General features: G+C 37.4%; 2 protein-coding genes across 5 annotated transcripts; both read left to right on the top strand.

Moving 5' to 3' along the window:
* The first annotated feature begins 2,749 nt into the window (after positions 1-2,749).
* On the top strand, positions 2,750-7,730 carry prdx1 (peroxiredoxin 1). 2 transcript variants are annotated; one of them, XM_049598189.1, is made up of 6 exons: positions 2,750-2,851; positions 4,968-5,084; positions 5,280-5,433; positions 5,517-5,639; positions 5,867-5,997; positions 7,233-7,730. In XM_049598189.1, the coding sequence occupies exons 2-6, from the start codon at positions 4,979-4,981 to the stop codon at positions 7,313-7,315; spliced, it is 597 nt and encodes a 198-aa protein (XP_049454146.1). In that variant the 5' UTR covers positions 2,750-2,851; positions 4,968-4,978; the 3' UTR covers positions 7,316-7,730. The 2 variants fall into 2 exon arrangements, with proteins under 2 accessions (XP_049454146.1, XP_049454147.1); XM_049598190.1 differs by having other exon boundaries at positions 2,812-2,851; positions 4,972-5,084.
* Positions 7,731-9,277: 1,547 nt separating this feature from the next.
* On the top strand, positions 9,278-14,760 carry zte38 (zebrafish testis-expressed 38). Of its 3 annotated transcripts, XM_049598182.1 has the most exons (13): positions 9,278-9,301; positions 9,772-9,841; positions 10,067-10,211; positions 12,178-12,241; positions 12,412-12,448; positions 12,553-12,573; positions 12,666-12,692; positions 12,824-12,891; positions 12,974-13,122; positions 13,201-13,433; positions 14,388-14,436; positions 14,515-14,555; positions 14,658-14,760. In XM_049598182.1, exons 1-13 carry the CDS (start codon positions 9,294-9,296, stop codon positions 14,703-14,705), a joined length of 960 nt encoding a protein of 319 aa, XP_049454139.1. In that variant the 5' UTR covers positions 9,278-9,293; the 3' UTR covers positions 14,706-14,760. The 3 variants fall into 3 exon arrangements, with proteins under 3 accessions (XP_049454139.1, XP_049454140.1, XP_049454141.1); XM_049598184.1 differs by lacking the exon at positions 9,278-9,301 and having other exon boundaries at positions 9,482-9,841; XM_049598183.1 differs by lacking the exons at positions 12,553-12,573; positions 12,666-12,692 and having other exon boundaries at positions 12,412-12,481.
* The last annotated feature ends 23 nt before the right edge of the window (positions 14,761-14,783 follow it).

The raw sequence follows: 14,783 nt of genomic DNA, 5'->3' as shown, positions 1-14,783 counted from the left end.
GCAATTGTTTTGTGTGTTTTTGTTGTTGTTTGGGTCTCTGTAAGGTAATTTTTTGGTCTTATTTGTTTGTTTTGTGTTTGCTGTGTTGTTTTGTGTGTTTTTGAGGTAATTTTGTGTCTTTTAAAGGTAACTGTGTGTCTTTTTTGGTTATTTTGTGTCGCTTTGTAATCATTTTGTGTATCCTTGTGGTTGTTCTGTGTCTTTTTGTAGTCGTTTGGGGTTCTTTGAGGTAATTTTGTGTCTTTTTAGGTCGTTTTGTGCCACTCTGTAGTCATTTTGTGTCTCTTTGTATTTGTGTTGTGTCTTTTTGAGGTAATCTTGGGTTTCTTATAGGTAATTTGGGGACTTTTTTGGTTGCTTTGTGTCACTTTGTAATTATTTTGTGTCTCAGTGTGGTTGTTTGGGGTCTTTTTTTGAGGTAATCTTGGGTCTCTGAGATAATTTTGGGTCTTATGTGGTTGTTTTGTGTCACTTTGTAGTCATTTTATGTCTCCTTGTGGTTGTTTTACCCAATTTTCTAGTTTTTTTTGTATCTATGTGTAGCTTCTTTGTATCATTTTGTGGTCTTTTTGTGTCTCTTTTGGTCAGTATGTGTTAATTTTAGTGACATTTTGCAGCTGAAGGCCAGAGGGGCCTTTGAGATTTTGGTTCCCTGGGCTCATGTGCCGAGTAGACCCATTCAGTAGCTAGGGATTTGGGCATTAGGGTTACTACCTACTATCAGCTAGTTTGACATGAAACTCAATGACAAAACAACAATGCAATGAAATATAGTCTGTGGCACTGTGGGACCAGCTTCAGTTCCCTTTCATTGTGTTTTCACTTCTTGTAGTAACCGTCACACACAAGACTTGTTGTTCAGTGTATTAGGCTTGAATGTAGGTAGGACTCGGGGAATGTTTTTGGATCTTTCAACTTAGTCGAGCTTTGCACTTCTGTCCAACAAGATGAAGTTAGAATAGAATAAAAGAAGTGATCTCTCACCCCTTGCTGCCCCTTGAGTCTCAGTGGCATCAGGACCGTACAACCAGTCATTAAAGAAGAAAGGCTTATATAATATAAACAATCAACAGGATGCCACCTCCCAACCATTACTGTGTGTCAACAGAAGTTATGTTTGTAAAACCAGCATAAAGATTTTGTGAATGATTAACAGACAATCAAATAAAACACACAAGTTTTTGCACCTTAAAATATTCTCAACACATTATATATTTTTATTAATGACAGACTCGCTTAACAGGGACTAACATGCCAATCTAAATCCCTTTGTTCATTATAGAAACTGCAGCCAGTATTCCTGTTCCTCAGCCTTGTCATTAAGTAAATATAGCAGGGGTGAGGAGGAAACGAGAATGAAAAAAAAGCCTTCGGCAGCCCGCAGGATAAGTACAAGATGTTGCAACAGTGCACCGCCCCGTGCTGTACGTTCCACTGTTAGTAGGTTGGTAGTAAGTGGCAATCCAGGAAACATGGAGGAAACTGACAACTGAGTGCAACAGTTTTATGTAGCTCAATAGACTATTTTAAAAGTGCAATGGTCTCACTCTATATTTAATATAAAAAAAAGTGTGTTGAATTTGTCCAGGCTAAGTATATGTGTGTGTTGGTGCTATTGTTTTTATCTGTTTGGGGGAACTGCAGTTTCTGTCAGCATTGAATATGTGTTCCCTTTAGTTCCCTCTTAAATGTGCTCCAGTGACAAATCACTATTACAATGCAAAATAAATAAATACTTCAATACAGAATGTGAGCTCATGCTTGTCTTCTTCAAGGCTATGTCCTGAAATCATTTGAGACATGGTCATCACACCAAACAAAAAAAAAGAAAAGGAATACATAAAAGTGTGGGTTGTATAAGTGGGTGTTTTTTTTAGTCACCCAGCCCACCCTCGGAGATGAATAATACGAAAAGAAAATAAGACAAGAAAAGGATAAACAAAATGAAAAATGCAGTACAAACAACAACGACAAAATGGATGTCTGCAAAATGAGATTTACATATAGTGCGAGTACACACATGTTGTTTGTGCAAACCATTATGAACAAGTATATATACATACATGCGAACACTTTGGGCCATTCCCAATAAACAAGACATAAATGGCTGCCATATTTTATCAAAGACTACAGAGCTGAGAGAAACTCAACAAGTTGGTGATTTCTGCCAACCAGGTCTCAAAAGAAGGCACATCTTTAGTTTTCCAAAGAGTTAAACTAGTTTGCCACAACCTTGCCATATTTTATTGTCTTTTGTTGCATGTGGGACAGACTGAGCAGTAAAGTTAATCAGTAAATGGTTGATAAGACACTGAGATGCTGTAACAGAGAGCCAAAGTTGTAGCAGCAATTTACAGGTATTGTTTCATGCCTGTTCATGATGACAATGTATTTGGCTCTGAATCCTGATAGAGACTGAGTCATATGATGAAACCTCATGACTCCGTGACCTCTGCAGGGCTGGATTAGGAAACTGCAACCTGCTTTTTTAGTTTCAGACTAATAGATTCAATGTCCAGTGTTCAGATTCAGCTGGTTGTAGAGCTAATCTAGAGATGGAAAGTTGCCTTTTACATGTGACTGTGAAGATGGAGGAAATATAAATGTGAAGAATATTTCCTTGTGGTTTCACAAGAGCATACATATTCCCAGAAAGGTCGTTAGGAAAAATGCAAAGTCATGCTGTGTAGTGGGAGGCTGAGACTGGAGGGTTTGAGTGAAGTGGTCTGTAATCGCGTTCTGAATGGTCCTATCGCGAGAACTGAGCCGCGGTATAAATTCCCCACTCGAGCCTGTCAGCTCGTGCACTCTTCTCTCCGGTGTCAGTTGGTGTGGTGTGATCAAAGCTGAGGTATGTGTTATACAATTCATTTAATTATGTTTTTCTCACGCTGTTTCACAGTTTAAAGTGTTTATTTGTGCGGTTTATTTAAGCTATTAACGATTTTTTAAAAAGTTGCGTAGCTTCGGCTGAATTCAGAGTTCAACAAGTGTTTTTTCCACAGAATTTAACAACGGGTTTTCTATATGTAAGCTAGCTATAGGAGGGCTAAAGAAAATGTTAATTTAGATGCGTTCATACTTTGTATTTGTTAAATGAAAAGTTCCCACTGTCTGGACTGTAACTTACCGGTAGGTTAACTCAAGTCTCAAGGGACAAATCTCGACATTTTTTATGTTTCCGCTGATGTTATCTAAATTAGTGAAACCACAACGCATTAGGGTGCAGTATGTTTTAGCTTTACTATTGAACTCGGTAAAGAAAAAAACGTTAAAATGGACGTTGGTAATGTATATGCGGAAATACCTGTGAATTTAAACAGAGAAGAAGTGGAAATGGTTCATTGGTTCGGGTTGTTGCCAGTTCAAGCATACAGTTAAAGTTACATTAATAACCGTCTGAGCTTAAATCATGCAGCTGCAATCTGAACCTTAATTGTTCACTGTATTATAGTCTACATATATCAGCTATCAATCGATGGTAATCAGATTTTGTTTCCAACACAAATATAACACACAGTGGTCTCTCAGACTAAATGTACAAAGCACACACTGTACTGAAAAATGTGATTACAGACAGTCACCAATATACTGTTAAACATCTGTCTATGCATATGTACTGTAAATGGAAACATGTCCCATTACAGTAGACACTGATGCACCAACTAAACATCTGAGTAAGAGAAAGGAAAATACATACCAATGAAAAGAAATAGCATGGCAGAGTAATGATAATAAATGATGATAAAACTGGACACTGGTCAGAGAGAGAAAATAAATATAAAAAGTCATGGGGCTCCACATTTAACAACAGTTTACTTTTATCACTTAAAACTGGTCTCTTTAACCTAAAAATGACACCAACTGGGCATCAACTTAGGTCAAAATATTCAGCAGAGAATAAGCGGTTACAGAAATTAATGAATGTCAATCAATCCCTTCAAAATAGTATTTGTGAGTCTGAAGAATTTTTTTGTCTTTCTCCTCTGGTTTTATAATAACCATTATACTACAGTGTATTTCACATTTTCCTACTTCCATGTGCCACTAATATATGTGTAGTTATATAAGAATGGTTTCACTCTGATTACCTCTGACAAACTTTATTTGTTTCACCTGTAATGATTCATTTGTACAAGTAGCTGATTAATTGTTTCCTTTATATGTAGCAGATGAATTGTTTCCTCAAAATGTCAGAAATTTGTCAAAATGCCCGTCAAAATTTCCTAAGATGATCTCAACAGATAGTGAAAACTCACAAGTAATTCAATTTATTATCACATAAGTCATAGAGAAACAACATAGGAGAAGCTGGAACATGGGAATGTTTGGTGTTGTTGCTTAAGCAGTTATCTTGAAGTTAATCCATTATCAGAATAGTTGCCCATTAATTAAATATTCACATATTTTTTTGTTAACAGAGCAAATTTACACAGATTGTTTGTGTAGCACATTTTCACTTGTAAATGCGCTAGAGCCGAAATGACTGGACAAATATAAAAACTGATTGTAATGATTAACTAGTTGATATCTTTTTAACAAAGGTTTTAAACATCTTCTGGCACCAGCTTTTTAAATGTGAGCATTTGCTGCCTTTCTTTATGTTATATGATAGCAAACCTGTGTCACCATGGTTTCTGTAAATGTGTAATGTGCATTTTTCATTATATTTTTCATTATATGCAAAACAGTTACTCTTAATCAAGATAATAATCAGCAGATAAGTCGATGAGGAAAATAATCATTCATTGCAGCCCTAAAATGCGAAGAGTTTTCTTTACAGACAGAACAGTTTAACAATCGGGTTGATATTTTGTGCAGAAGAGATGTTATTTTTTGTCCTGTTCAGTAAATAAGGAATGGTTATGGTTTATCCATGATTGCATACACAAAAGAAACAATGCACAGCTGTGATTTCGAGAAGAGATTGTGTAATACATAAACAGTTTCCTTCTTCTGTGATCCAGTTAGACTGAAGATGGCTGCAGGCAAGGCACAAATTGGAAAGCTGGCCCCAGACTTCACAGCCAAGGCGGTGATGCCAGATGGACAATTCCACGACATGAAGCTGTCAGACTACAGAGGTATACCATCCTCTGTTGAGTGGAGGACATGCTTTGATGACACTCTCTTCTGGACTGTGATTCACTGCTTTGTGATACCACAATATACTGAATAGACATTAATTTACACTTCTAAAGCTCAGAATTAATTAGCCTTTAATTAGGTGCATTGTCACGTGACAATAGGCTCATCTGTTTTCTTTTCCTTTGGTGCAGGAAAATATGTCGTCTTTTTCTTCTATCCACTGGATTTCACCTTTGTGTGTCCAACGGAGATCATCGCTTTCAGTGATGCTGCTGAAGACTTCAGGAAGATTGGCTGTGAGGTCATCGCTGCCTCCGTCGACTCACACTTCTCCCATTTTGCATGGTAGTTACAAGCTTTATAATGTACACATTAATTGTGTGGATTGCAAACTCCTCACATTTTCTCTGTGGTTTATGTTCTCAAAGGACCAACACACCAAGAAAGCAGGGCGGTCTGGGTGCCATGAAGATTCCCCTGGTGTCTGACACACGACGCACCATCTCCACAGATTATGGCGTCCTAAAGGAGGATGAGGGCATTGCCTACAGGTGGGTTTAACAATGTGGATGTTGGCTGTTTCAATATTCTTTGATAAAGATTAAAAACAATAAAGCCAGTGTTAGTTGCTGTTTGCTTCCTAAGGGAGATGGTACACTTATCTCAACATGCCATTGAATGCACCACCGCAGAGATGTCTCAGGCAGCGAGCAGGAGAATATGGACTTACTTCATGCTCTTTCTGAAACTCATGAATTGCCCTTCTTTCTATTTTTAGGGGTCTGTTCATCATTGATGACAAGGGCATCCTAAGACAGATCACCATCAACGACCTCCCAGTTGGACGCTCTGTTGACGAGATCATGCGTTTGGTCCAAGCTTTTCAGTTCACTGATAAGCATGGAGAAGGTGAGTCACTGCTGCAACATACTGCAGATGTTTGGCATCTTAAAAGTATACAGTACATGCTGTAGGGATGTCAGTTTGGGTTGATTTAGCTTTCAATACCCTGACACCAGTCACCCATTTTATTGTGAGTTGGCTTTGCTGACAGACAGTGGGTAGCTGCGGTAACATTCAGAAGTGCCCACTGCCCACTGTCTGGTCTCCACTGGTTAGTTAACGTTAGTCCTGGTTGCTCTGCACTGTTCACTTTTTGTGCAGTAAAACCCCTTTAGTATTGTTAAATATAGCCCATTCTACTAAAGAGCCGCTATGAAGTCCCATCTTCATGCTGCCTTTGCATCTTTATGCAGAACCAAATGACAACGACATCATGCCCCTCCGGTGGGTGATTTTAGACAGCATGCCGGCATCACAGAATCAAAAGAGGTGGTACGGACGCTTATTTTTGTGCTTTAGAAACATTAACAATGGCGACTGATCTCATCTTCTGTTTGGAGAGTTAATTGTTATCAGCTACTTTTTGAAATCTCCCATAGTGGGTTGCAAGTATAACATGTCATCAAAACATCACACCCATGCCACCCACGATCCCGTCCTGCCAGCTGTCCCGTTTATACAGAGGTCATTTCAGCCTTGTCACTACCTCTGATTGTACCTTTTTCACAAAACAGTGAGGCAACATAAGGGTGTGAAATTCCTGCCTTGAAGAGGCAGTGTAAAAGGGACTTATGTTAGTGCCACAAGCTGTGTTGACATTATTTTTTAGAAAAGTCCTTCATAGTACACCTTTAATGTGGGTAATATGTTTGACTGTGTCCTGTAGCATATACCTTACGTTTATTAAAGTATTCTGTCACTACAAGATTTTAAGATTGCTTTAAATGTGATTTACAGTGAGTGATATGAATACTTATTTCGCTCTCCATGACACAAATATGCGTCTGTTAATAATTGGACCATTGTACTTATTTGAACTTCAGAGTTCTCTGTTTGGATATAATTTGCAACATATGTTATATGTCAGATGGGAAAGACCTGAAAGGCATGTACAAAGTCAGTGCTGAGGTTCACATGAATGAGAAATGATTGTAGACAGTTGACATTATGCAACCTAATGTTTGATGCATTTCCCTGCTTTCAACCCAGGGCAATAGAGGTTATATACGTGCGTCATATTGACACCAGTCTTTACTGTTTCATGTACCAAGCCAGCACTCATTACAGGCTTATCTTTTCAGTCTGCCCAGCCGGCTGGAAACCAGGAAGTGACACCATCAAACCTGACGTCCAGAAGAGCAAAGACTTCTTCTCCAAGCAGTAATAAGCCCCGAGTCTGCAGCCTGCTGTAGGAGATTTCATTTAGAGATTACATTTCCAGAGAACAATATTTAAGTCAGCCACTGTGCCTGTGGAGGAGACGGTTTTTGTAGTCACCATGTTGTGTGTAATGTTGTCTGTAGAGTGAATAGTGCACTTATGACCAAAGTATATACTTATGTAATTATGTTGTGGTGATGTATGCTATTTTCACTGTCGGACTGAGCTCAACGTCTGTGCGTTCTTTTATGTCATTCCTTACCACTATTAGATGCAAAGGACCATAGAAACATTTTTATTGGAATGAAGCCACAAGCACCTCCCTAAATTATGTTGTACTTTTTTTTTTTTTTTTTTTTTTTTTTACAGTGAACAACTCATGGCATTTCATCTAAATAAAGACTACAGTTTATAATTTATGGCATTTATGTAATTTGTTTGATTGTACTTGTTGTATCAAGTTGTTGGATTGTATTTTATGTGTGCTCATGTGCAGTGTCTTAAGTAGTTTCACAATGACACAGCATTTAATTGAGATACTATAATTCCCTTATCACATCTTTGAGCTCAGTGAACAATTACAGCACATAGTGAACCAAATAAAATCAATAGGGGAAGATAAAGTCCAATCTAAAGTATCTAAAATGAGAAGGAAGTTTATGCCAAACTGGGCATGCCAGTCAGTGAATGTTCTCTTAATGTATTTGACTTGAATTAACACCTGTAGCTTAACTACTGTTCCTAGGGGTGTAAAGTAACTGAATACATTTATGCAAATATTGTACGTAAACACAATTTAAAGTACTTATACTTTACTTGAGTATTATCCATTTTCTGCTACTTTATACTTCTGCTCCACAACATTTCAGGAAAGATATTGTGCTTTTGACTCCATTACATTTATTTTAACTTACTTTACAGATTCAGATTAATACAAAATATTATCAACAAGTAAATTATAGATATTTATAGATTAAGATCCACAGCAGTATATAAAGTCATTACAATTAGCCCCATCTTTATCAGATCCTTAATCTACCAATGATTTTATTTCAGAAATATATATAATTCTGAAATGGTCCATTCTACATAATGAGTAGGTGTACTTTTTGTCCTTGGAGTACTTTTGTACTTTGACTTACGCAGGCTAACATTTTCTTAATACTTCATTTTTTTCCCCAATACCATTATTATATACAGTGTTGGGAAGTAACCAGTTATTACAAAATAAATGCAACTGTAATAAGTTGCAGTTACTGAGAAAAAAATATGTAATTAAATTCCAGCTATTATTCAAAATGTTGGTGATTACAAAGAGGTTACATTTAAATATATTCCTTTTGGCAAAACCTAAAGGATGTAAAATTCATTCTGTTGCTTTACATCTTTGTGCCATTCAGGAATACATTATTCTGGCATAGCGTATTTTTTTCTGCTTTATTTCCAAGTGTAAAATATTTACTAGAAAGTTACTTATTATATTATCAACAGACAAGTTTGATTACTAATCTGTAATCTATTACATTTTAAAAGTAGCTTTCCCAGCATTGCTTATATATGTGCCACTTAGGTTCTTCTAAGTGCATGATTCATGACAAAGAAAAGTTGCGATATAAATTCAGGGCAAAATGAAACGAGACAAACAAACAAATAATAAAATAAAAAAAATAATTAAATTAAATAAATATTGGACCAAAAAAACCCAACAAAATAAAAAACCCTAATCTAAAATAAATTAACAAAAATAAAATAAAATAAAATAAAATAAAAATTGTACAGAAAAAATGAAACAATTAAAAACCCCAAATCTAAAATAAGTTAATAAACAAACAATACAAAAAAAAAAAAAAAAAAAATTACAAAGAGGTTGGAGACTGCACACTACTTAAATAGAATTTTGTCCTGCTGTGTAATTTATTATTTGGAAAATTATAAAAGCCACACTGTAATGGATAAAGTGCAGAAAAGGACATTATTTTCCAATGAAAAGGTAATATTAATTATCATTATTATTCATTTAACCCCTTCTTCATATATAGGGCTATTTGCTAGATGTAATTAGTAATGTCATTAACATAAGCAGACACATTAAGAAAGTTATATAGCATCTTTAACCAAGTAAATCTAATTTATAGATACACTTTCAGTCATTTATGTACAGTAACAATCAGTGACAGGGCTACTGTACTGTCATTGTTAGCATACTTTGGGCGGGAAAGTCTAACTATGATATCCTATCTAATATTTGAGTAATTTTATAGTTTGACTAACTTTATCCTAACCTATTTGGAACTCTGGTTGGCTTTTTAATAATTCACAGAGCTAAAATATAGGTACTTCTGTGAGTAAAGGCGTCATTACAGTAATTTCAGTGTCTGCTGTAAGAGCCGATATTGAATAATAGTGTAACCGGAAGTCACCTTGTTAGCTTGATTAATTCATCGTTAGCATCTTTGACAGCTCTACAGGAGAAAACAAAATGGCAGCTATGAAGATGTGCATCAGAAAGAGCAAAGAGGAAACTGCCGAGGTTTGACCTTCACACCACATACTACCAAAAGATAATATGTTTGCTGTTTGTTTTAATTAGTTTGTGCGTTTAAAAGTTAATGTTTAACAATATTTTCAACTCTCTGCTCAGGACACTTGACGTAGTAGCGTTAGACAATGGCGCCATCTTGTGGTCTTCGAGTTACAAGTCAAACGTTTTCTCCTTTTATCTAACGTCTTTATCTGTTTTAATGTTTTATAAAAGTGGACTGGGTTATTCCCGAGCGACTTGAAAACAGAGCAAGAGTCGCTGGTGTTCGTGAAAAGGATGATGGCGGTAGCAGTCTCCTCCATCACCTACCTCAGAGGGATCTTTCCAGAGGATGCCTACAGGTCCAGATATGTGGAAGGTGAACATATGACCATAGATAGCCTCCAAGTTTAGGAAGATCAGGACCTAATGTTATATCAAAACTTGTTTCACTCATAACTTTACAAAAGGCAGTGTTTTAATGGTGTTCAAGGACAGATTATTAGATAATAGCCCCCTTGTCTCTTTGTGCTTGTTTTGTTTCTGTGTGCTTGTTTTGATCTCTCTTTGAATTGTTGTTGTCTTGTTGATGTAATTTTGATGCTTGTGTCTTTTTTGGCCATCCTGTGCTGCTTTGTAGTCATTTCTTGTCTCCCTTTGGCTCTTTTACTTCTACTTGTAGTTGTTTTGTGTCTCTGTCTAGTTATGTTATGTCTCCTCGTAGTTGTTTTGTGTCTGTTTTTGGTTGCTGTGTGCCTATGTAAGTTAATTTTGTGTCTTTTTTGGTCATTTTGTATCTCTATGACTTTATGCTGTGTCTTGTTGAGGTAATTTTGTGTCTTTTTTGGCTGTTTTGTGCTGCTTTGTTGTCATTTTGTGTCACCTTTGGCTGTTTTACTTCTACTTGCAGTTATTTTGTGTCACTTTGTAGTTTTTTGTGCCTCTTTTTGGTACTTTTGTGTCTTTTTGGCCCTCTTGTGCTGCTTTGTAGTCATTTTGTGTCTCCCTTTGGCTGTTTTACTTTTACTTGTAGTTGTTTTGTGTCTCCTTGTGGTTGTTTTGTGTCTCTTAAAGTTAATTTTGTGTCTTTTCTGGTCGTTTTGTGTTACTTTGTAGTCATTTTGTGTCTCCCTTTGGCTGTTTTACTTCTACTTGTAGTTGTTTTGTGTCACTTTGTAGTTTTTTGTGCCTCTTTTTGGTACTTTTGTGTCTTTTTGGCCCTCTTGTGCTGCTTTGTTGTCATTTTGTATGTCCCCTTGACTGTTTCACTTCTACTTGTAGTTGTTTTGTGTCACTGTGTAGTTTTTTGTGCCTCTTTTTGGTACTTTTGTGTCTTTTTGACTGTCTTGTGCTGCTTTGTAGTCATTTTGTGTCTCCCTTTGGCTGTTTTACTTTTACTTGTAGTTGTTTTGTGTCTCCTTGTGGTTGTTTTATATCTCTTAAAGTTAATTTTGTGTCTTTTTTCATCATGTTGTAGCTTTTTTGAGGTCATTTTGTCTCTTTTGAATTTTTGTTTTGTCTTGTTGAGGTAATTTTGTGTATTTTTTGGTCGTTTTGTGCTGGGTTATAGTCATTTAGTCTCCCATTGGCTGTTTTACTTGTACATATAGTTGTTTTGTGCCTCTTTGTGGTTGTTTTGTGTCTATGTAAGTTAGTTTTGTGTCTCTTGTGGTCATGTTGTATCTCTCAGAGTTCATTTTTGTCTCTCTTTGAATTTATAGTGTCTTGTTGACATACTTTTGTGTCTCTCTTTGGCTGTTTTACTGCTCCTTGTTGTTTGTTTTGTGTCTCTTCGCAGTTCCTTTGCATCTCTTTGTGGTCTTGTCTGTGTCTCTTTGTGGTTACTAGTACATGTTAATTTGAGTGACATTTTGCAGGTGAAGGTAAAGCAGGCCCCTGACACTTTGTGCCCAGTTGGTCCGTTCAGTAATCTATCATGACTGTATTTCTACCTAGTAATAACAGCTGTATTGGAGACCCATGATAAACAGAAAAAAATAGCATTTCAGACTATGGGTGTTGAACTCACTTTAGATCACAGGCTGCATACAGCCCAATTTTACCTGGGTTGGACCAGTTAAATCATTGCATAATAATGAACATCTTTTGATGTCTTGAGAAAAATAAGTGTGATTTTAACAATATGTCTCAGTTTTGTACATGTTCCAAATATTGAGGGGGACATGTCTGGACCCTTTGGTGGGCCAGTTCTGGCCTGCAGATCATGTTTTAGACCTGTCGCAAAGGAATTAATTAAAAAGACACAGCACTTAACAGGTGTCATAGTGTCAATCATGTATGCTTTATCAAAGAGTAATACATGCTATTTTTTACCATCCTTCCAGATTTGTGCATCAAAGTTTTGCGTGAAGACTGCGCCACCCCTGGTGCCAGCAAAGTTGTGAAATGGTAATTATAAACCTTCCTAAATGCTCCTAGAATATACAGTACTTAAGTCAGCCAGCCACAGCAGCAAGCTCGTCACTGGGACGTCTGCAGTGATAATCAGCACTTGGTGGCTGAAGGCAATTTCCTGTCCTAACTGATGTTTTCAATCTGTTCAATCTTGTGTGTTCCAGGATGATGGGCTCCTTTGATGCATTAGAGAAGCGCTACGTAGGTTCATTCATCCACGAGTACTTTGAATTGGTAAAGTTTCATGTGGTCTGCCATTTCGATTATGCTATTTTTACTGTTGTTCAATGTTGTCCTCTTAACAGCTCTACATTGTGTTCATTGGGGTAAGTAAATTCAGTCGGTAAAGCAACATGCATAGTTACTTACATAGAGAAAAAATCACAACAATAGCTCTGTACATGCCTTTATAATCTAGGTGTACACCAATCCAGATGAACCCAATGTAAGTTCTCTCTTAAATACTAGAAAAATGAATTCAGATTATAAACAAAAGACACAATTTTGGTGTATTTTGTCAAATCATAATTCCAGTGTCAAGTCATATCAGTGAACATTTATTTTTCTCTTTTGCAGTGCATCATCGAGTCCTACCAGTTCAAATTCAAATACACTGAGAAGGGGCCAGAGATGGACATACTCAGGTTAAGACAGATTGCATCAATGTATTGTTTCAGGCGTCCTTGTGACTGAGCTGATGATGATATAACCTCTGTGAAACCACAGGAACAATGACGTGGAGGCGCAGGTGACACTGGAGGACACCAAGAGAGCCTTGGTGTTGCTCATCAGGAAGCTCTTCTTGCTCATGCAAAACCTGAATGCCCTCCCCAACAACGTGTGCCTCACCATGAAGCTCTACTATTACGACGACAGTAAGACTCTGCCAAACAAATTACTTCGGAATCTATAGTAAAATAGTGAACACATCTCCTCTCGCTCTCCTTCCAAAGTCACCCCTGATGACTACCAACCACCAGGCTTCCGAGAGGGCGAATGTGACAGCCTCTGGTTTGAAGGCATGGCGGTGCACTTCAAGGTGGGCGAGGTGCAGACGCCGTTCCACACCTTGAGAGTGCGTGTGTCAGCGGAACAAGGCCGGCTGGAGAAGCTCAAAGAATGGAACCAAGGGACTGAGACCAAGCAGGTTCCTCAGAGTAACCCTCCACAGAGGGAACTGATCGAGGTGGGTCCAGAAAGAGGATTATTAATAAAGCGATAGTTAGGAGCTTTTGAAGTAGGGTTCGTTTTGGGTGTTAATCCATAGTCAGTGTATTACGTACAGTAGACGTCAGCCAATAGGCCCCCAGTTTGGAGAGGCTGCAGAAGTGCCTCCAAACAAAGCAATGTACTTTTGTGGACAGGGGCAGCAGCAAAATGTATTTAAGGCATCTAAAAAGTCCCACCTGCAATAATCAATAACAGTTTAGGTGTACGCTATATTTCGATTTTTTTTTTACTGCCTTAACTTAACGTCAGACAGCCCGTTCCAACAGGGAAGCTGTTAAGCTTCAGTTGCCCATTTATGCTCTCGTCAAAGCCACCAGCCTCCATTGACAAAAACAGTAATTTTACCATGCTGAGCACAGGAGCTGCTGGTCTACCACTGCCCCAACCAGTTAGGTTAGTTTCTGTTATTGTGTGACATTGGCATTTAAAAGGGTTACTTCAGATTCACCTAAGACACACAATTACATAAACAAAATAAATGATCTAGGCAGCAGAAGACCGACAGCTCCTGTGTTCAGCAATCTTAAACTATTGTTTTTCTTAATGGAGTCTGGCTTTATAGGGAGCGATATAATGGCTTAATTTCCCCATTGGAAATTGCTCTGTGCATCAAGGCAAAGCAGTAAAAGTATTCTAAAGATGTTGTACACATAAACTGATAATGCTTTTTTAGGTGGGACTTTTTTTAGGCTGCTTTAATATGTTTTGTTGCAGACCCCTCCACTGCAATACATTGCTTAGCTTCTGTGTCTGTATTCCTGTCTGCTTCTCCAAACTGTGGGCTGTGCTGGGTGACACCTAGTTCATTCAAGTTAACTGTTTTCAATTCTCTCATGTAGTAAGGTTTTTTCCCCAATTGGTGCACTTGACTTTAAGTTTATCATAATTGTCTGTAAACACCTGGTTACAGGATCCTCGTAAGAGAATAAATGACGAAGAGGATATTCCTTCTGAAGATGGTGAGTCTATGAGCTGCTATGGTTACAAAACTGTTAAATGTATCATAAGATTTACATCATTGACTTTCCTTTGAACAGAGTCTGCACAGTTCAAGAAACCTAAGAGACCTGTGGCAAAGGTATAGTAGAAGTGGAGGCATGATTATATGAGTATGCAGAAAATTACATATAACTAAAAAAAAAGCAAACTGGACAAGTGATTATCTTTTTGTGTATCTTAGAGACTTGCAGCTGCCAGAACTCTGTTGAGGAAAAGAAGAAGAATTTAGCCGTGTGATTACACAAAACAAAAGCTCTGTCAGTGATGTGAGCACAAACATGAGGTGTTTCTTCATTTACTTCCAACG

This window comes from Epinephelus fuscoguttatus, linkage group LG15 (assembly GCF_011397635.1).
Source record: "Epinephelus fuscoguttatus linkage group LG15, E.fuscoguttatus.final_Chr_v1".
Lineage (NCBI taxonomy): Eukaryota > Metazoa > Chordata > Actinopteri > Perciformes > Serranidae > Epinephelus > Epinephelus fuscoguttatus.
The sequence above is the reverse complement of the archived record's forward strand: the minus strand, read 5'-3'. Positions and strand labels throughout refer to the sequence as shown.

Bases quoted from the DNA above. Each gene is read 5' to 3' on its own strand.
- prdx1 (XM_049598189.1), top strand. From the start codon at position 4,979: ATGGCTGCAGGCAAGGCACAAATTGGAAAGCTGGCCCCAGACTTCACA. The intron at 5,434-5,516 runs GTAGTTACAAGC...ATGTTCTCAAAG, and splicing joins CACTTCTCCCATTTTGCATG to GACCAACACACCAAGAAAGC. The intron at 5,998-7,232 runs GTGAGTCACTGC...TTATCTTTTCAG, and splicing joins CACTGATAAGCATGGAGAAG to TCTGCCCAGCCGGCTGGAAA.
- zte38 (XM_049598182.1), top strand. The intron at 10,212-12,177 runs GTGAACATATGA...CCATCCTTCCAG, and splicing joins CAGGTCCAGATATGTGGAAG to ATTTGTGCATCAAAGTTTTG. The intron at 12,242-12,411 runs GTAATTATAAAC...TGTGTGTTCCAG, and splicing joins GCCAGCAAAGTTGTGAAATG to GATGATGGGCTCCTTTGATG.